Consider the following 21,396-nt stretch of genomic DNA (forward strand, 5'->3'; position numbering starts at 1 on the left):
ATTTTTTTTGTCGGGCCCATGGAAAAACGAGCAAAAACTAATGGTGGGATTTGTTTGGGCTCCACATGCAACTCAGGAGCCATTTAACTGCATCTCAGTAGCAGGCCTGAGGGAGCAGGACAAAGCAGGCCAGATCGGTGTTGGCAGAGTGGCCAAGGTCTGGTGCCGCTGTTCGCCTTTATTTGTATTTAAAAGGGGATGTGGGGGGAGTGGGCGGGGGGAAGCACTGGCTGTGGAGAGAACATTTACCGCACAAATTCTCTTCATATTATTCTCCCCAGTCTGTCTCCTCGTAAATTACCCTCCAGTACTTCCTGCCTCACTCTTCTAATACTTCTTCCTTTCAGTGCTTCCTCCTTTCTAATATTCATCTTTTCATTAAGGTTCAATTCTCTCTCTCTCTCTTTCTGTAGTTTCTTTCTGACCTTCATTGTGTCATTCATCTCTCGCCCATCTTATTTGGCCATGCTAGCCCTGCTAGCCTAGCCTTTCCTTCTCCAGCCTCAACAGGACCATGCTCATCTCTCTCTCTCTCTCTCTCTCTCTCTCTCTCTCTCTCTCTCTCTCTCTCTCTCTCTCTCTCTCTCTCTCTTCCTCTAGGTGACGCCGTCCTCCAAGATCGTAGGCGACCTGGCCCAGTTCATGGTGCAGAACTCGCTGACGCGGGCGGAGGTGGAGGAGCGCGCCGACGAGCTCTCCTTCCCGCTGTCCGTGGTGGAGTACCTGCAGGGCCTCATCGGCATCCCCCACGGAGGCTTCCCCGAGCCGCTCAGGTCAAAGGTCAGTGTCCCCGCTTGTCCCTGACACTGGCTCTATCTATTACTGTTCTAATCAATGGTACCTCGGTAACCGAACCTGAACTCTCACTGACCATCGTCTCATGTGACCTGGTCCAAAACTCATATCATATCCATCCAATAATCAGACTATAAATACAATGGACCAAGTGGCCATTTGAAAACATGGCTAATAATATGTAAATGATAAACAAACAAGTCCATGACGAACAGATTGTCATGTTAGTACACCACCAAGTTAGCACAGTCCATCCTCAAAAGAATGCATTAAACTGTAGAGCAGGTGTTTCCCCAGTGTTTAAAATGTTTGGCAAGCACTGAGAACTGTTCTCATATAGTAATGAAAGGATTCCTCAGTAATCTAATATACATTACACATATTGCCTTACACTGAATATAAACTTAACTTGCAGCTCTGTAGATCAAGAGTACTTTTGAAATTGAACAGAAATTGATGCAGAAGAGAATGGTTTATTCTGTAGATGCCTGTTTGCCAGGAGACATTTGATTTGGCATTTACAAAAAAAAGACTATTGTAGCGCAATCACAACACTTGCATAAATCTGTTGACACGGCCGGGTGTCAGAAGGGGTCAATGGAGGCAATTTAAAGAAATCATTACCGCCGTCCAGCGAAAGAATGGACGAATGCCAAAGGTGAAACATCTCTAATGACCGTTGCACTTAACTCTCATACACGGAGTGGCTGAAGGCTGTTGATTGTGGATCTGACGTGAGTGCGAAACCAAGACATGTTAGACCTTTTTGCTTTTTCAGCGGTAAAAGCGGTGGTCAGAGTCATCAGTTGACTTTGTAGACAGTTGGGGGTTAGAGAGATGATGAGCTTCATTCTAACAGAGGAGACATCTCTAGGTCTTGCAAAGCTTGTAAGGTTCAATATTAAATGCTACACTTTGATGTTTTTAGACACCCACTGACTGCCCGTCCCCCTGCCCACTGACTATTAGTGATGCATTTTTTTTCTTTTATACTTTGGTATAAAATGTCAGAAGACTGAGGGCAAGGGCGGAGCCAGACATTTGAAACATTGGGGGCTTAGCCTAGTGTCACAGACAGGAAGGCTAGGGGGGTCCAGGGGCATGCCCCCCGGCAGAACATTTTGAAAAATAACCCCTTAAATCATGACTTCTAGTGAATTCTGTGTAAACTGATGGACACATTGAGACTTTAAAAATGGAGACTAAAGGTAGGCCTATATCTGACTGGCACTTTGGTTCTTTCAAGAGGGGTCTATAGGCATAGCCTATCTGATCAGCATGCACTTAGTTAATTAAGCGTTTTTTTATGAGTTATGGTCAGGTTTAGCACAGCCCCACACATTGTGAACCCACCTATTATAGGCTAATGTTCAGTGGAACACATGAAGCTAAGTTTAATCCATGGCTTAAAATTAATTTTTCAAAATGGGGAATTCCCCCCTTCAGTGCTTCACATAAGGGGGACTAATTCAGTAGGGAAGGGGATACATTTTACAAACTGAAATCGCATTTTCCTTATAAGCCTACAGGCGTCAATGAGAGAACACTTACTCTTACATGATTTTGGTTTCGATTTTCTAATTGGAGTAGCCTAAGTCTTTGTGACAACACGTCATGATACATTTGATAATGTTTGATCGTTGTTTTGGTATGAAGCATCTTTTACGTAATGAATGCGCACTCTAGAAAGTGAAAGTAGCCTAACCTAGGCCTCTGCGCTCTGTGTCTGAGCTGTCTGTGCACGTCCGCAATTGATTACATTCCTCAAATGGAGAACACATCAATCCCATGGTATTCTTTGCCCTAAAATGCATGAAACATGCAAGTTCAAAATCCCGCTGGTAGCCACGTTACATCTCCGTTTCATATTTGCCTACTAGCCTACAATAAATGAATTGAACTGACAACAGCTAAATCTACTGATTCGGTCATTGAGACTCTACAGTACAACAAACTTTCTGTCTTTCTGAAGTTTATTTTTGTATTCCGGGTACAGTAGCCTAATTGCCTAATGTCTTGACGGCTTCCTGTTTAAACTGACTGTGCCGCTCTGAACTTTCCTGCCAGGTTTATGACGTAAAACATCTCGGCTCTGGCATTGCCTAAACCATACCAGCAGCTTAGCTTTTTTTCGGGGTGGGGGGGTGGGGGTGTTTATACCGGATCTGTGTTTGCATATGTAATACATTTCATACACGTGTTTCAACAATGCATTTCGGTCGTTGCTTTTACCTTACCATTACCTTACGCATGCCAGTTATGTATCCACCAGCTGCCTGCCTGCAGCCTACTTCCAAAACTCCAAAGCTGCTTACTGTCTGATTTGGTTCCGAGGACACAAGTTCAGTGTATCAACAACACTCAATAACAGTTTATGTGATGTGTTAATCAATTAAATTTCCAACAATTTCACAACAGCTAGTTCTGGAGTAGGCCATTCAACTAGCCCGCTTGCTTACGACGAGACTCAGGCTGTGCAGTCGGCACCAGCTTCCTTATTTGGGTTTTGGGTTGCCAGGTTTTAGCCTACACTGTAAAAAACAACCTGGTCTCGGTTGTAGGCACTGTAAAAAACCTGGTCTCTGTTGTAGGCAGCCCAGGCTCTGAAAACTGTAAACAAACAATGAGGAGGCAGCCCGTCCACCAAACAAAAATGAAACCCTGTGTGGAGTTTCTCTGGAAATACTGAAAGGAGGGGTGAGCTACCTCTCTGGTGTGTTTCGTTTGGTCCTTGGTTAAAATATAATGTACATTGTTTTGGACAAAAGTGTCTGCTAATAATTTTAAATATAAACATAGCGATAGTACATATAATATGCCCCTCAGTCATTGGCGGAGCGAGGGGGTGGCTTCGGAGGCTCAAGCCCCGAATCATTTTTCAAAAGCCCCGAATCTTTTTTTGTATGTGTTTTCAATTTCCAACGATTCTAATTTCTAATTTAACTTCCCCTCGGTTGCTCTATAAATTTTACAAAAATGTAGGCTACTATTACTGAGCAAATATCCCTTATTTTCAAAGCCCAATATTGACAGATAATCTGATTTCCCACACGATGAGTTTAGGCCATACCTGTCAACACTCCCGTTTTTCCCGAGTTCTCCCGTATTTCAAGGTCATCTCCCGGCATCCTCCCGTTTTGGTATTTCTCCCGGAAAACTCCCGTAATTTGCATGGCCATCAAACTTCATTTTAAAATCATTGATCCATTCATTTTTTATATTAGTCTGACATCTCCTAGGTTGCCAGATTTTGTATGAAATACACCCTACAAATACACAATCACTTAGTTTCAATTTCAACCGTGTTGTCATACATTGTAAAAAAAACCTGGTCTCAGTTGTAGGCACTGTAAAAAACAACCTGGTCTCGGTTGTAGGCACTGTAAAAAACAACCTGGTCTCGGTTGTAGGCACTGTAAAAAACCTGGTCTCGGTTGTAGGCACTGTAAAAAACCTGGTCTCTGTTGTAGTACAACCGAGACCAGGTTGTTTTTTACAGTGTACCCTTTTTGCAGTGTAAAGTAAAGTGAATTTAAAAGAGCATATGTCTGTGTCATATTACAGTAAATCACTTATTTCATTGATATTGATCATATTTATTGATCAAGTTCATTCAAGCATCATGCGTCTCGATATCACCTTAGGTTTGCTGTTGTTGCAGGATTAGAGGCGTTATACTGTAATATGTTTACGGTTTCAAACAGTAGGTTTTCATTTCCGGCATCCTGTGTTCAAACCATGATCCATAACTTTGGGTTTGGATGCGCTATCATGCAAAGAAAAGTTAAACTTTTTAGAATCATCTCTATTTGAGTGCACACTGTGAATACACCAGATGTTGTGCTGATTGTGTTAGGAGTTTTCAAAACAGGACTACAGACTACAGACAAAAGATGTCAGTGATTAAATATATATATATATATATATATATATGATCATTCCAAGGTGTCAAATTTTCAAGATGAGATTTTTCTGATTTGTCTGCGGGATAGCATAGCTATTTAGAGGCATCATTGTCACTGTCAAACACAGCTGTCTGGCATGAGTATCAGTGAGGAGCTGCTGCGCTCTCAGGAGAAGCCCCTCGAAATCGCCCATCCGCATCAGCAAGCAAGATGCAGCAGACATCACGTCAGCATGTCAATCTGCACGCCGCAGAAGACGTGAAGACACACCGGCAAAATCGGCAGTAATAAGCCAGGGCTGTTACAGCCCGTCGCGTAAAGTGTTGAGGTGGGGCTGGAAACTCAAGCGGATGACCGAAAGAAAGTCCGAGTTAATGGTCAGAGTGCTGCGTGTGCCGCACTGCTGTTATCCCCCCGAGGGAGCTGAGGTGAAGGCTGAGAGCTTCTAAAATGTGAGCTTTAGCAGGAACCCGCTTCACCCAGCACAAAACCCAGACTCCAGACACATGAGTCATAGCCAAAATACCCACCAGCGTACACTGACAAGCTTCCTTTGACTTTTTACTTTGTTTTTACTTTCATCCCAATTCAGTGCAGTATTGATATGTGTTTTTCATCAGTACCTGTGGTTCCTGAGTCTCTTGGAGGGGTTAGAAACTAGAAACTTAGGTAACACTTTACTTGACAGTATCGACATAAGAGTGACATGACACTGTCATGAACATACACATGAACCCTAGCCCTAACTCTAACCCTAACCATAATCCTAACTTGTTATGACAAAAACCAAATGTCACTTAATAACAGAAGCGTTATGTTATAAGCGTTTATGACTTGTTTATCACACATTCATGACAGTGATATGTCACTCTTATGTCGATACTGTCAAGTAAAGTGTAACCAAAACTTATCTCTCAGCTGAGCCACAATGTCCACAGCATTGACTACTAGTTGCACTATTTCCACATCACTACGCATTCATTAATCCCACTCCAAAATGGCTGACTCTGTGTACCCTCCCTGGCCCAGAAGGTTTCTTTGTCCTCCTCCTCCCTCAGCGGTCATTGGAAGAGGGAGGACGTAGCCTAGAGGGCGGCCACTGGCCAGTGGGTGGTTTGGGAAGTAGCCTCTGCCCAGGCCCACCCTTACCTGCCTGGTATCATGCTTCTACATAGGGAGGCCTCAGAGCTGCTTCTCCAGGCCAAACACACACACACATACAAATGCACACACACACATATAAATACACACACACACTCACAGACACACACACACACACACACACACACACACACACACACACGCACACACACACATACTCACACATACACACAGTCCAGTCACACAAGCACACATATTAACCTGAGTGCATGGGTCGGAGACACCTGCTGTTGTACATGTGGTGTTCTGATTATATCAGAATATATATATATGTACTTGTGTGTGCCAATAAAGCTCTTTTAAATTGAATTGAAAGAGAGAGGGGAGGAAATGCAGACTAACTGAGTGACCGGGAGAGACGGGGCTTTTCAAGACTGGGGTGCTTTTGATGTCGGTGTTTCTTTGCATGCTGAATTTATTCCCGAGAGGATAAACATGTTTCTCTTCTTTCACCCTCTTCTCTTTTCTCTCTCTCCTCTCTTCTCTATCACTCTCTCTCTCCTTCTCTCTCTTTCAGACTGTGTTTTGCTATCTTTATTTTGGGGTATTTTTGGTCTCTTATGGCCATTTTACACAGAGCGTCAAAGACTTTGTTTCTGAATTTCACTGCTGAAAAGTGTGTGTGTGTGTGTCTGAGAGAGTGTGTGGTGAGAGACAGTTACAGTTACCTTGGATGACATAAAAGTTATTCACAGGTTCCTCCGAGTCTTCGAGGCTTTTGAGTCATATGCAAAATCGTGTGTTTGAATGAATTTAAGATATTCTGTTTGAGTGTGTCTGTGTCTGGGCTTGCTTTTTTGGTGTGCGTTTGTGCATGCACACAATTTTGTAAAAAAGTGTGTGTGTGTGTGTGTGTGTGTGTGTGTGTGTGTGTGTGTGTGTGTGTGTGTGTGTGTGTGTGTGTGTGTGGATGCAGACTATTTGTGTGCCTGTCTATGTGTGTGTGTGTGTGTGTGTGTGTGTGTGTGTGTGTTTGTATGAGTTTGTGTTCATCTCCATGTGCAATTCTCTCTCTCTTTCTCCTTCTGTGTGTGTGTGTTTGTGTGTGTATGTGAGTGCTGTCTCTTGTCTCCTGTGCGGTAACCCTGTCTTTATCCGTGGCCATGGCTAGGATTAGCCCGCCCGTGTGGTTGGCGCTGCGGTTCCGGTGGCGGTTGGTGCCAGGCGTGGGGCGAGGCCTGCGCCCTGATAAGCCTCCGGGGAGCAGAGAGCCACAGCGCTGCAGATACCAGACAGCCACTCGTCTGCTGAGACGCCCAACTTCAGAGGCAGCTGAGAGAGAGGGAGAGAGGGAGAGAGAGGGGGGGGTAATGAGGGAGCGGGAGGAAGAAGAGAGAGAGAGAAAGAGAAAGGGAGTAAGAAAAGAGAGGGTGGAGGAAGATGAGAGAGAGAAGGAGGAAGGGGGTGAGGAAGAGTAGAGTCTGAGCTGAAAGTGATATCTGGCAGAAGTGCTCCTCTGAAGTGCACATCTTTCTAGAACACGTCCCTCTTCTCTCTATGCATCTGTCACACACCCCCCACACACACACACACCACCCCCACACACACACACACCTCCCCCATCCTCCTTTCTTCCTCCTTCCTCTCTCTCTCTTTTCTTTTCTCTCTATCTCTCTTTCTTCCACTCTCCCTAAGTTGCAGTCGTTCCCTCAGGAGTGAAGCACCCTGAAGTCTAAAAGCAGAAGATCAGAAGCTGTTTGTCAGCAGTGGAGACACTTCCCCACATCCCCCATCATGCCTGTTTAACTCTACCCCCCAACAGCCATACAGACACACACACACACACACACACACACACACACACACACACACACACACACACACACATAAACACACACACACACACACACACACACACACACACACACACACACACACACACACACACACATAAACACACATAAACAAAACATAAACAACACAAACGAGGCGACAGGAAGACGAAAGAGGAATAGAAGATGAGGGACACACACACACACACACACACACACACACACACACAATACCCATGGAGAGTCATCACACTTGAAGCATTAAAAGCAGAGAAAGCAAAGAAAGAGGACTAGGAGAGAGAGAAAGAGATAGAGGGAGAGAAAGAGATAGAGGGAGAGAAAGAGGGCGTTTGAGAGTGAGCTCATGTGAAGAGTAAAAAGGAAAGAGAGAAGTGACATGAGTGAAGGAGAGAGAGAGAGAGATTGGGCACTGGGCCAGTTCAGCATGTTATCTTGATATGCTCTTGTAGCCGGGGTTGTAATACTGCCCAATGTGTTGTCTGGATGGACAGACACAGAGGGTTGAGGTGAAGGAGAGAAAGACCAAGGGAACGGAGTGGAACAATCATCAGAGAACAGAGAGAGAGAGAGAGATGGAGAGATAGAGGGAGGAAGATAGACAGAGAGAAATAGGGATGAAGATAGATAGAGAGAGAGAGAGAGAGGATAAAGCCTAATTCACTGACGCTGTGTGGTACAGCTACAAGGGCCCTGGCAGGGATGGGTGACGTGATGTATCAGCTCTCCCAACAGACCCACGCAGCCTGCTGAACAAGAGCGATGTCACGCTGAACCTCTGGCCATGGGCACCGCCCTATCAGCCGCTGTGAGCTGTCTGTCTCCCTGCCTGCCTGCGTGTGTGTGTGTGTTGAACTTAGCAATCGGCTGCTCTCCCCAGTGTATCCGCACGCACACACACACGCACACACACACACACACACATACACACACACAAACACACACACACACACACACACACACACACACACACACACACACACACACACACACACACACACGTCCTCATTATGCCCCAGCCTGGACATGGTTTATTAACACAGCGCCTCCTGACATGCCCGCTTAACTTGCTGATCATGCAAGCCCTTCTTCTCACCCTCACACATGCAATCACTCACACACACTCACACACACACACACACACACACACACACACACACACACACACACAACACACACACACACTCACACACACACACACACACACACACACACCTGCATGTACACACACACACACACACACACACACATACTCAAAGGTCCATGGTCTAGCCTGTAGAGGGGGTGTTATTCCACCAAAACCATTTGCTGCTGCATTTTATAGAATAGCACCATCTCTAAAGGAGCTTATTTTGGTCGATATTTTTGTATTTATGTTGAGCATTGGAGAGGGGTGGAATCTCATGTGGAATCTCAGTCAAATCACTGTGTGTGTGTGTGTGTGTGTGTGTGTGTGTGTGTGTGTGTGCCTGCGAGCACTACTGCTGTATGCAAGATAAGCGCAGAAGCCAGAGACACAACAGGCTTGTGAAGTTACCTTGTGTGACTGGGCTCTGTTTTTTTACATGAAGATTTAAACTGACTGTGACATGGCAAGATTGTCAAATAGTACATCTTTTCTCTCCATGCTGCTTTGTCTATGCAGCGCAAAATATCCTCCATTTTGGTGGCGTGTGAGTTTAGATTCTTTCTGTCACACCAGTAATCTCCCTTTTTTGGAGGATTAATCTTTACCTCTACTGTACTGTCTTCTCCCTGTAAGGCCAAGACGGTTGTATTTTTGTAGATTATTCCACAGTCTCTGTATTTTTACTGAGGACTGAGGCAGCACACTCCATCTACAGTAGCATAACCAACTATACTGTTGACCATCTCTGCTTAGTGGTGGAACATGTACTGTATTTTGGCCTCAGTGTGTTATGCGAGGACATACAGTGACCCATGTCCAAAAGGGATTCATGATTATTTATTCAAATGTGTGTGTGTGTGTGTGTGTGTGTGTGTGTGTGTGTGTGTGTGTGTGTGGTTGTGTAACCACCACCCTTAGCAATGTAAGGCCTCTTGGTAGATGTACTGTCCACCAATTTGGGAGAGAGTATGTATGTGTTGTGAGTGTGTGTTTACTTGAGAGGAAGCTGTGTGTGTGTGTGTGTGAGAGCCTCTGGGCGAGCGTGCTGCAGTGCAGCTGGGTCAGTGAATGACCTCCTCCGGCCCCTCCACCAGTTTGACCCCCCCTCCCTCCCTCACTGACACCATAAACAAGCTGCTGCAAGTTCTCTGTGTGCTGATGTGCATGTAAATGGAAGGTGTGTGTGTGTGTGTGTGTGTGTGTGTGTGTGTGTGTGTGTGTGTGTGTGTTTATATGAACACATGAGTAAGTGAGAGAAACATAGTTCTATCTATTAAGAAATGTGTGATGGTGTAACATAGCATACGAGTTATGTGAGTTTGTGTGTGTGTGTGTGTGTGTGTGTGTGTGTGTGTGTGTGTGTGGCTTGTGTGTGTATGCGTGCGTGTCTGTGTGCTTCTGAGTTTGTGTGTGTTTATGTGTGTGCATTAACGCTTATGTTGGACAACTCTTGTATGAGCTGATAGACAATGTTTCCTCTGGGCAGAGACTGTATCTGGTAGCATCAGGCCGCGGGCAGATCCACTCGGATAAGCTGGCCCACTCCTCCATGGCCCAGCGCCCACTCTGATAACACACACACACACACACACACACACACACACACACACACACACACTCACACAGACAGACAGACAAATCCTCGCTCAGGTAAACGGAAACAACAGAGAGCCAACACAAAAGAGCGAACAGGGACCAGTGAGCATGACATGCGCACACACACACACACACACACACACACACACACGGATACACACACACGGATACACACACACGGATACACACACACACACACACACACACACACACACACACACACACTGATACACACACACACACACATACACACACACACACACTGATCCACACACACAGAGACACACACACACACACACACACACACACAGATACACAGAGCAAAGAGACAGACACACATACACACACACTTAGACACAGATACACACAAACACACAGACACAGACACAGACACACACACACAGACACACACACAGATACACACACATTCAAACACGCCGTGGTGTTGATGTACACTCACACACACATATACGCTGACATGGACACCAATAGACAAACAAGACCTAAAAAATACTCAAATCACAGGAAAGACATCCATCCTCAAAGAAATGTTCAGAGAGGCTCAAAAGGGCACAGATGTTTACAAGGTCCATGTATTCGGTACAAGAGGACAGTGTCAGTCCTATGGTACACATTTCTAGATCCTAAAATGATTTCTGAGTTTAATGCTCGTTATTGATTCATGTGTATTCCTGGAACTAATTTTTATGTCCCTAACGAATCCATCCATCCATCCATCAACATAGCGTAGCTTCAGAAATTGATAAATATAAAAATGAGCATCATCCTGTTTGTATACTCTCGAGTGACTGAAATGGCAGGAAAAGGTTGATACATAAACTGAAACAGGACAAAATAACTAAAATAAATAATAAAAAAATTTCCACCCAGTGCACTGTACATGTGGCTAGCCAGTAGCCACGTTCACATACAGCCCAGCAGCCAAGATTGGAATCAATAAAACAGGAGATCGAGAAAATGGGTGGAACACAGAAATGTCAACAAATCCATACACGTCATGGCATTTTCAGGAAGAGGTGTGTAAGATTTGCCATGATGTGCCAGATTTGTCATGCCTCATGCATCCCCTTCCTTTTTACCCTCATTTAATCCTCGTTTCTTGTTTCATGTTCAACATTCGTCACGACAGCAACAAAACAATCCCGCCCCCTCCCCATCGTCTGCTATTGTTCTTCTCCGTTGGAAATACTTCAGAGTACAGTATGCTATACGTGCATCCCGCTTGACTCCTGGCCGCACAGTGACTCCTGCGTGGTCTACAGTGAGCCATTCCAGTCCCTGGCTGGTAACCTTGCCAAATATGCTTTTTGTACTGGCATCCTTAAGGCCAATTTGAGAGGCATTAATAAAGCACAGTAATGAGGCAAAGGCCAATTTGAAACTGGAACTTGTGAAATTGCTAATCATTTAGCTAATTGAATCTGGTAACACAGGCTAATGTGACATTAACAATAACATTAACACCAAAAAAAGCCCGGAAATATGTGTTAGCTGTGGGATTTTTTTTCACTCAAGTCAAACTCTGAGCATTTGTTTCTCTTTTCATATCAATCTGTCAATCAACGACATGTATTTGCCTGCTAGAGACAAAATATTACAAAAAGTGAGCACTTCCTTCCGTCACACAAAGTCTGCTAAGATGCCATAAACATAACCATAGTGTGGCATTGCAAAGGTTGCTTAGGTGTTTTTTTTATATAATAAAAGCTATGTAGTCACAGCCTTTACACCAGAGGTTTAACAGTCTTGGGTTAGTCACGCCACCGATGCCTTTAAGACATTACATGTATATAATATAGGCCTAATAAGTGTTCAGTGTTCTCTATATGAGTTAATTCAATAATATATGGGCTGAATTTCACCGTTGCATTTCTATTAACACTCAGTTTAGTCTTTATTAAGCTCAGATAAAGCTACTATTACCATTCGCATCATAGCCCTGGGTTTGTGTGTGAAGAAAATGAAGAGATTATATGGGCTAGCACATAAAGGGCCTATCTTTTAGTTGTGAGAGCACCCCCCCCCCCCTCCCCCCTACAAAACACACTTTTGTTTGGAGACCATGGGGGGCGCCACTAACCCCTTGCTGCCTCCCACGGCAGTGACAGCAGTGGTGAGCACTCGAGCGCCTCAGTGCTCCAAGAGATCAAGAGCATTAGTGTGCAGAGACGACACTTCAATTAAACATAGAAATAAAAAAAGGACAACCTTATGTGTTGCCATGGCATAGGTTGGGGCTGTGGGGGGGGGACTCCTGATGAAATGAATGAACACAAACACACACATAAGCAGCCACACACACACACACACACACACACATATGCATATACACACATGTACATGCACACTGACATCAACACAAGAGCACCCCTTCAGGCTGCAAATCGCCTCAAACACAGTCAAATTAATGAAGAGTGACTCCCAAATGTGAGAGGCATCTTTGAACTGCATCCGCTGTGACTAATGGCATTGCGCCGGCCTCTTTTGTGCTTTATCCCTCCTAAGAGAGAGCACCACTAAACCTTTTCCTCTCTCTCTCTCACCCTCATTTATGCTTTTCATAGTCCCCCTCTCTCTCACTGCCTGTGCGATAATTAGCATATTTTACCAGTAATTTCGAGTGCATTAGCTTAGCGCGGCGTGCTAATAGCCGCCATGCTCTCTGCTCTGCTGAGCGTTCTAGGGCTGGGGATGAGGGGAGAGGGTAGAGGGGTATAGAGGTGGCAGAAGGCAAAGAAGAAGCAACTTGGCTTTAGAAGCGAAAGCACAGTCTCACCGCACTGCTTTCTGTGAAAGGAATGCACAAAATAAGGGGGGATGTCTTTGGAAAGTCGATAGCGCCTGCCAATTTCTTGAGAAGGCTGTGACTTTGAGCTTGGAGTGTCCTGTTGAGAGAGGAGAGGCTATCGAGGGGACATCTGTCAAGCACAAGCAGACCGGGACGTCATTAAGCAAGCCCTTGAGCAGGTTTGGAAAGTCCTTGTGTATAGCAGCCGCCACCCCACTTTGAAAATCAAGTGAATTGCGAAGAACTTTGGAGGCTTTGAAAAGGAAGAGGGTTTTGCACTGAAAAGAAGCTTCCTACAAGTCGCCTGCAACCTACACAGGAACCAAAAAAGTGACATGATGAATTTGCTCAGAATTGTGCATTCAACCAGCAAATTATCACCTGCTTAGCATCTGTAGATGGGTATTAATTGCCACTCAAAAGCCTTTCACAGAAGAGCAAATTCCTGTATCCATACAACCAAGATGAGAAGCCAAATCAAATCAAGGCTGGCTTTTTAGCCTCCACTTAGTCTTTATAAGTTTCAGCCAGCAATGTTTATTATGATTTGTGGCTCTGAACAGACACAGACAAGCCTCGACCGGAGCGCCTTGCGTTCAGCGCCACAGGGCCAGCACGCACGAGTAATAGGTCCGACACGCGGGGGCACATCAGCGCAGATGCATGAATCACTCTCCAGATTAACCCAAAATGTCGCGCCTCATGTCACGACAGGAGACCAAAAAACAAGCGCAAAGAAAGCAAATGTTTGCTGTTTACACTCGGAAAATGTCCGAGCCCCAGAATAATTGTGTAGACCCAGCGGCAGCCTCCAAAGTGCCGGTGAAATGACGGAGTGTTGGACATGAGCTGAGCTCTCAAACAAGCTGGCTGCCAGGAGTCGATCTTACTTCGCATTCATTGCTATTTGAGCCTGTGTGCGCCAAGAGACCAGATTTATTTCCTTCAGTCAGGAAAGTAAGCCATGTTGGCGTCGGGTTGGTCTTTCTTCTCTTGTTCCGCATATTGATGCTGCCTATGAAAGCTCGACATGGTGACTTAGCTTTTTGTGTTTGCGAGGCTGTGACTTATTTGATTTCTGGTTTTATTCTCTTGTTGCCATACTGACATGCTTCACATAACTTAATAACTCATATTTAATTTCATACATGTAGTTGATGGTCTTGATTGCCTTTCTTTTATTTCACTGCCTGTCCCATACACTACAGCCCACAGTGCCTGTCACTTGCATGTCTGTCCAATCAGCAGCAGGAAAAGGATTTCAACACACCCGTGTGTGTTGAAGCCAAGCCATGCGAGACACAGAGACTTAAAGAGACTTATGTGTCATTTCAAAGCACAATGGTGACAGTTAAATCCCATGTATCCCACGCCCACGATATGCATGCACACTGCTACACACTCACATGCAAACACAAATACTCAACGCACACACATACACACACACACGCACACACACACACACACACACATACACATGTAGTGGTTCTCTCAAGCTCCAAGACAATCATCCTCATGTCAAGTGACTGTCCCCTCTGCGCCAGCCAGCGTATAATAATCCTGTCAGAGTGGCGGCGTCTTGGTGTTATCATGTTTACGGTCTCCGTCTCCCCTACGGTCTCCTCGCGCCTGCCCACCACGCCCGCCGTTCCCTTTCTTCGTCTGATGCCGCATCAAAAGGTCAGGTGTGGGTGTGTGTGTGTGTGTGTGTGTGTGTGTGTGTGTGTGTGTGTGTGTGTGGGTGGGTGTGTGTGGCAAGACCGAAGGAGATGTCTCCACTTCGCCTTCACTGACGGCGAAGCGTGAACAGAGAGACGTGATGGGGAGGGTGGGGTGTGTGGGGGGGCATCGCAGTGCCGCTGAGGAACAAAAGCCGGCACGGTGCCTTTCTGCCTCTCTGCAGCTGGTGCGGACAAAAGGGAGTGGTGGTCAGGCCCCGCAGTCCCAAGTCCCCCTCCCCACCAAGGACCTCCACTGTAATTTACCAACCAGCAGGACTCCTCCACTGTTGGAACACACACAAACACAAATAATGACTGCAGTCTTTAGATGTTCAGAGCAGGCTCTCTCTCTCTCTCTCTCTCTCTCTCTCTCTCTCTCTCTCTCTCTCTCTCTCCATCTCTCCTTTGCTTGGAAGCAGGTCGAATTTGTATGTGAGGTGGACGCCAGAGGAGGGCCCAAGGTCAATTTGACTCACGTGGTGAAATTGGAGGCGTAAAAAAAGGGTCCAGGCTTGTTTCAGTGCTGCCATGCAGTTTAGCTTTTTTCAATCAACTGATTCTGAGAAGACATCACACTGGAACAGAGGACGCTGCGCGTTCAGATTAGTTCCCCCCAAATTCAGTCGATAGTCATTGTTTCTTTCTCTCGTTTTAGTATTTGAGACTTTAATTTTACTCCCGACAGCCTCAGGATCACATCACGTTGCTTTTTTTCCCCTGCCTCAAGCCCCAAGGACGTTTTTCTTTCTTTTTCTGTGTTTGGTTTTCTTTCATTCTTTTTTCTGTGTTTGGTTTTTCTTTCATTCTTTTTTCTGTGTTTGGTTTTGTTTAGTTTCCTTAAGTCGTGAAATAACTTCAAGGTCTCGGTTGCTGTAGTGTAATATGAAAGGCAATTAATCAGCGTGAGCTTTTACGTTTCTTGATATTTTATGCCCCCAACGTTGTCTTCAAGGCAGTGCTGCCTGGAAGGCACTAGGGTTAGGCATGGGTTAAGGTTAGAGTTAGGGTTAGGATAAGGTGCCTTTAAGTCAGCGGTGGCAGCACTGCCTGGAAGACGACGTTGGGGGCATAAAACATCATCGAGCGTGTTTTACTGATCAATTATTTCTGTGGCACAACAGTGACTTACATGTACTTTGTTTGAACCTCATCTGGCCATATTAGGGCCATATGTGGAGCCATTCAGCATTGAGTCAAACATCTGCTGAGCATATTGAGTGGCTGCCACAATCGGAGACTAGGCACTCTGTGCCTCGGTGACTGATGGCAGTTCTCTGGCTCTGCTCAGGGTGGGTGGGTTGGTTGGAGGAGGGGGGGGGGGTTAGCGGAGACACAGTAGACACAGAAGACGGCATGTTAGTCAGACATGCATTATTAATGCCAGCCTGGGCTTAATGCTCTGTTGCCTTTTCGGTCGCCCGCCTCTCCCTGGTTGGGAGCATTCTCACATGACACAAGCCGCTGGAGCTGCGGGGTGAAGCCTCAACACTCAACCCCTAGACCTGCTGATGAATCATTCTGCCGTCGCCCGACCTGTCTTGAATGCACAAGCACGCAAATATGCATGCAACTTTTATGCTGAGTTTATTAGGTATGCTAATACGGATGCTAATAGGCAGGGGGTGCTGGTGGAAGAATTACAGGCCCCAGGTCAGCCTAACACGCTGGGAGACTTGTGAAGAAATTGTAATATTAAATGCCAACCATTAGAGGGGCTACATCCATAACATATTAAAGTCTGATGAACCATGGAAACAGGCATTTTTGTTTATTAATGCTTCTCTTTGATAAATTATGTATGATAAAGTAATATCCAACATAAAAGGCCTTTTAACCCTTTTAAGATAATAGCATAAGGGAAATGTGAGCCACAGGTGTTTGTTTGATTAACAGTGTACAGCATTGATGTTAAGATTTGCATGTTTATGGTGATGTTGTGTCGATGTGTTCCCTATAAAAGGTGCTGAAGAATCTGCCCCGTATTGAAGGACGTCCGGGCGCCACCCTGCCCCCTCTGGACTTTGAGGGTCTGGAGGCCAATCTGAAGTCCGCGTGGGGTGAAGAGATCACGCCGGAGGACGTCATGTCCGCAGCCATGTACCCAAAGGTCTTCCAGGAGTACAAGGAGTTCACAGCCCAGTACGGCCCCGTCGAGTGCCTCAACACGCGCCTCTTCCTGGACGGACCAAAAATCGCTGAAGAGATCGAGGTGGGCACTGCACTTCCTCCTTATTCTCTCTCTCTCTCTCTCTCTCTCTCTCTCTCTCTCTCTCTCTCTCTCTCTCTCTTTTTCTCCGCTATCTTTCTCTTTCACAATATGAATTTCTCCTTCACTTCCTGCCTTTCTCTCCCCGCCTTCACACATCTATTTTGCATATTCTATTTTCTTTTTAGCCTTTCTTGTCTACCACTCCATGGTCCGTTTCTGCCTCTCGTTTTACTGACAGCTATTTCTCTGCACACCCCCATAAACTTTTGTCTTCTCTCGCCCTGTTCCTGCAGAGAAATACATATTCAAACCTTTTCAGCCCTCTGCAATTTGCCACTGCCTGGGATGTGAGCTTACAATCTTTTCAGCCAAGGACCTGCTGTTCTCCTTCAGAAACCCTTCCTTTCAAACGTCATTGCCTGGTGTGCCTTGACATTGCCTCCCCAAGATGGCCTCCGCTAACTTTAGCAGAATAGTCATTTCAATTAGTGTGGCCTTCGACAGAGGGCAGGTGCTACCGGAGCTGTAGCTATTGTGGGTGCGCCGTCGCTAAATTAGCACAGCGTGCTGTGGCCGCGTCGTGAATGCGGTATATAGCGAGCGCAGGTGCCGCTAAGTGTAGACGGCTAAGTTGTTGTTGCATGTCCGACCCCACCTGGGCGACTGCCGGCAGGCACCGACGCGTTCCGTTCCGCGCCGCGCCGCACCACTCGGCTTCCCGTCGAATCCTCTGCGTGGGGCGCAGCAGGGGCAAGGGGTACCATAACTGATCAGAGCCATTAGGGCGGACGGGAGAAACAAGCAGGGGGGAAACGGAGGAGTCAGCAAGCGCACCAAAAAAAAAGAGCTTTAAACCAGCTGCAGCAGGGGATCCGCGGATGCACTGTGGCGGAAGCCTGATGGCTCTTAAAATTCAGCCCTCCACGCATTGCACTCCTCCCCCTACCCCCCTCCCCCAACCTCATGATTCACTGTATGTTTAGATGACTGGGGGGATTTTTTTTCTCCCTTTATCGTGGCTATCCTTAGACGTGCAGAGTTTGTCGGAGTTTTTCTGTCTCCTCTCCATGGCGATAGCTCTCAGTGGATAGCCGGTGAAATAAGACATTAGCTTCGGATGATTAGCACGGATTAGCGCGAGGGCTATAAAAAGGCCTGGTGACGTGCATGGCGGCAGCAATGACTGACTGACTGACTGACTGGCTGGCTGACTGTATGCACGGTCACTAAAATAACCGCAACCAGCTCCAGCTCCGCCACGTGACAGACATTATATGGTCCAGGAGGCCCTCGGAATGAGTGAGTGTGTCACAGACGCAAGTGCGGCTCATTCATCTCCGTCGTCTCTTTTCGCCTGCACTCGTTTGTCTTGGTCTGCATGCCAATCAAACGTCAAACGCATGTGAGAGGACACTTATTTACCCATTCTCTTTCTCTCTCCCTCTCTCCCTCTCTCTCTTTCTCTCTCTCTCTCTCTCTCTACCCCCATGTCTCTCCCTCTCTTTCTCTCTCTCTCTCTCTCTATCATCTTGCCAACCAGAGGAGGTCTATTCTCTTTCCTAACGTTCATAAGTTGGACCTTTTCTATTCCCCTGGTCATTCTCTGGGCATTGTCTTAGTCATCCCTCTCTGTCCACTCACTGCCCTTTCCTTTAATCTGTCCATACTTATACACACATGCCCTTCATTCTAAAAGCTCTTTGTCCTCCCTTTCCCTTCACTGCAAAGGGCTCATAGTGGCTTAATTTAAGAATATGTATAACACTGCCCCACACAAGGAGCCCTTTTCTGGAGAGAGATGAAAGAGCTCTAGTGTAGTGAGCACCCAGGGGTGCTCTTTACGGGTGCTAAAAGACTTTCATTTTAGAATATGCTCACGTTCTCCATCTTCTTCTCAGGTTGAGCTGGAGAGGGGCAAGACCCTCCACATCAAAGCCCTCGCACTCGGCAACCTCAATAAGATCGGCCAGAGGGGAGTGTTCTTCGAGCTCAACGGTCAGCTCCGCACTGTCCTGGTCAAGGACACCTTGGCCATGAAGGTAAGCGTGGTCACCCAAGTGGTCAAGCCATGGTCTACCTCAGTGGTTCTCAACTGGTGTGTCATGGAATTTTGAGGAACCCACGAGATCCATCTCACGAGTCCATAGTTTACGACTTATGAGCGTGTCTGTTAGGATATGTTGCAATTGTTAGATTTAGCAACTTCTCACCTACCTGCTTTAGCAACATAAAACGACCAATCAACCAACACTTTGGCAGCACCTGTTTGAATGTTATATTTGCCTTTCCTCTGTGCTTTGCCTCTGGTGTTATAAAGTAGTCGAATAGGCTACAGATCAGTTGCGCAGCCTATTAAATGCCATGTGAGCACACATGTCTCAGCTCATGAACACAAAATATGGGAATATAAGAATGGACACCCCTGTTATAGCATATAATAATGCATGTGACATTCATCATTATCAGTAACCGTAAGTGGGTGTGTGCCTTAGGGTTTTGGTTTGACCTTAGGTGCGCCTCTATCCCCGAAAATGTTGAGAATCGCTGTTCTACTCGATTGACTTCATTTCAGACCTTTCAGTTTAACCTTTCAATTAACCTTTCAGTTAATTCTGTTTTCACAACTAGAGGTGTTTAATTCCAAATTCTGTCTAATGTCTAACCTGTGTGCTGTAGCAATCCTTTCCCACCAAGATCATTTCAGAAAGAGGGAATTAAGCACTCGCAACTGTAAGGTTTCTTCTCTTTTGCACAGCAAATGAACCTGATGGTTTAGCGCTTTGTGTCTTTTATTTAAACCTTAAGTTGCCATGCTGAATTTAAATAGAAGCATGCTGATAAGGAACCTTTATCCAGATTAATGCACCTCAGACGTGTCGAAGTGCACACCTTGTTCTTTTAAGCCTCTAAACACATAAAAATCAGAGCACAAAAAAACGTAACTACAAAAAGATGTCTATATGATAGGACTCAAAAGGATTTTCACAACCCACCCCCCAAAAAAGCCCTGTCTGTTTCTTAAGAGCTGTAAAATTGAGTAATGTTCCTGTAATCTGGATGAGATAATGCCAGATAATGCTGGGAGTTTGCTTTTGTCGTGATCGCAAAAGAACCAGGCAGTTCCTTTTTCGGTACATGTAAGCCTCTGGCTGAAAGCTTTTCATGGCCTTTCCTTAGTGGCCACAGTCTCTGATGCTTCTGAGAGAGTGAGAAGAGAGAGAGAGAGAGAGAGAGAGAGAGAGAGAGAGAGAAGACAAGGGAAGAGGAGAGAAAAAGACAGATCGAGAGAGAGGATTTCAAATTGTCAGATTCACCAGTGACCAAATTCCCCTTTCCAGCCCCCTTCAGAATGTTCTATGATTTGTTCCAGCAAATTGAGATGAATCCACTTTCTGATGATCATCTTATGGAAGTGACTCATCCCACTTTAGGATAATTTCTGATTGTGCTCTTTGAATGTTATTTTTAGTCAGTGAGCAGTAATATTCCCACACTATTGATGTCACATTCCGATGAGTTGTTTTTAAAGTTAATAGTTACTAAGAATATGTCTGAAATTCATCTGAAATGCCTCAGTCATTTAGAGTGACTCAGCACGATGCATTCTGGTGCTCTCAAGCAAGGTACAATATATGAGGGACCACTAGACCTCTTCTACCACCATACACTTCTACCACGCTTCACAATACAGTTAATTATAATCCAGACACCCGCACACACACACACACACGTTGTACATTCACACTCACACACCTCCTAACCGTTTTGTTCCCCCCTGCAGGAGATGCACTTCCACCCCAAGGCCCTGAAGGACGTGCTTGGCCAGGTGGGGGCGCCGATGCCCGGTAAAGTGGTGGAGGTGAAGGTGAAGGAGGGCCAGAAGGTGGAGAAGGGTCAGCCCCTGTGCGTGCTCAGCGCCATGAAGATGGAGACGGTGGTCAACTCGCCCGTGGCCGGCACCGTGGCCAAGTTGTATGTGAACTCCGACAGCACGCTGGAGGCCAATGACCTCGTCATGGAGATCACCGAGGACTAGGATGGACACTGTGGGGGCGATTGGGGGGGGGGGGGGGGGGGGGGCAGGTGGGGTGACAGTGCGACATTGTTGCACCTAAAATATGGATCACAGGTTGCTACAGCCAGCAGCTAACGCAGCCAGGAGGCAGGAAAACCGATTGTTTTTGTTTGTTTTCGTACAGACAGTACTCAGTGATCTTGAGAAGCGCAAACTGACTGGATTTCTCCTTTAAGGTTGGAATGAGATAAGATTTGAGCTTTGAT

At 46.0% G+C, this 21,396-nt stretch overlaps 1 protein-coding gene across 1 annotated transcript in view; it reads left to right on the forward strand.

Moving 5' to 3' along the window:
• Positions 1-21,159, forward strand: part of LOC125289955 (pyruvate carboxylase, mitochondrial-like) — a 219,245-nt gene extending 198,086 nt beyond the window's left edge. The window contains exons 13-16 of the mRNA XM_048237070.1: positions 601-780; positions 16,867-17,115; positions 19,014-19,154; positions 20,897-21,159. Coding sequence (XP_048093027.1) covers positions 601-780; positions 16,867-17,115; positions 19,014-19,154; positions 20,897-21,151 — 825 coding nt within the window. The 3' untranslated portion in view covers positions 21,152-21,159. The remainder of the gene's footprint in view (positions 1-600; positions 781-16,866; positions 17,116-19,013; positions 19,155-20,896) is intronic.
• The last annotated feature ends 237 nt before the right edge of the window (positions 21,160-21,396 follow it).

The sequence above is a fragment of the Alosa alosa genome, chromosome 24 (genome assembly GCF_017589495.1).
Source record: "Alosa alosa isolate M-15738 ecotype Scorff River chromosome 24, AALO_Geno_1.1, whole genome shotgun sequence".
NCBI classification, from domain to species: Eukaryota; Metazoa; Chordata; class Actinopteri; order Clupeiformes; family Clupeidae; genus Alosa; species Alosa alosa.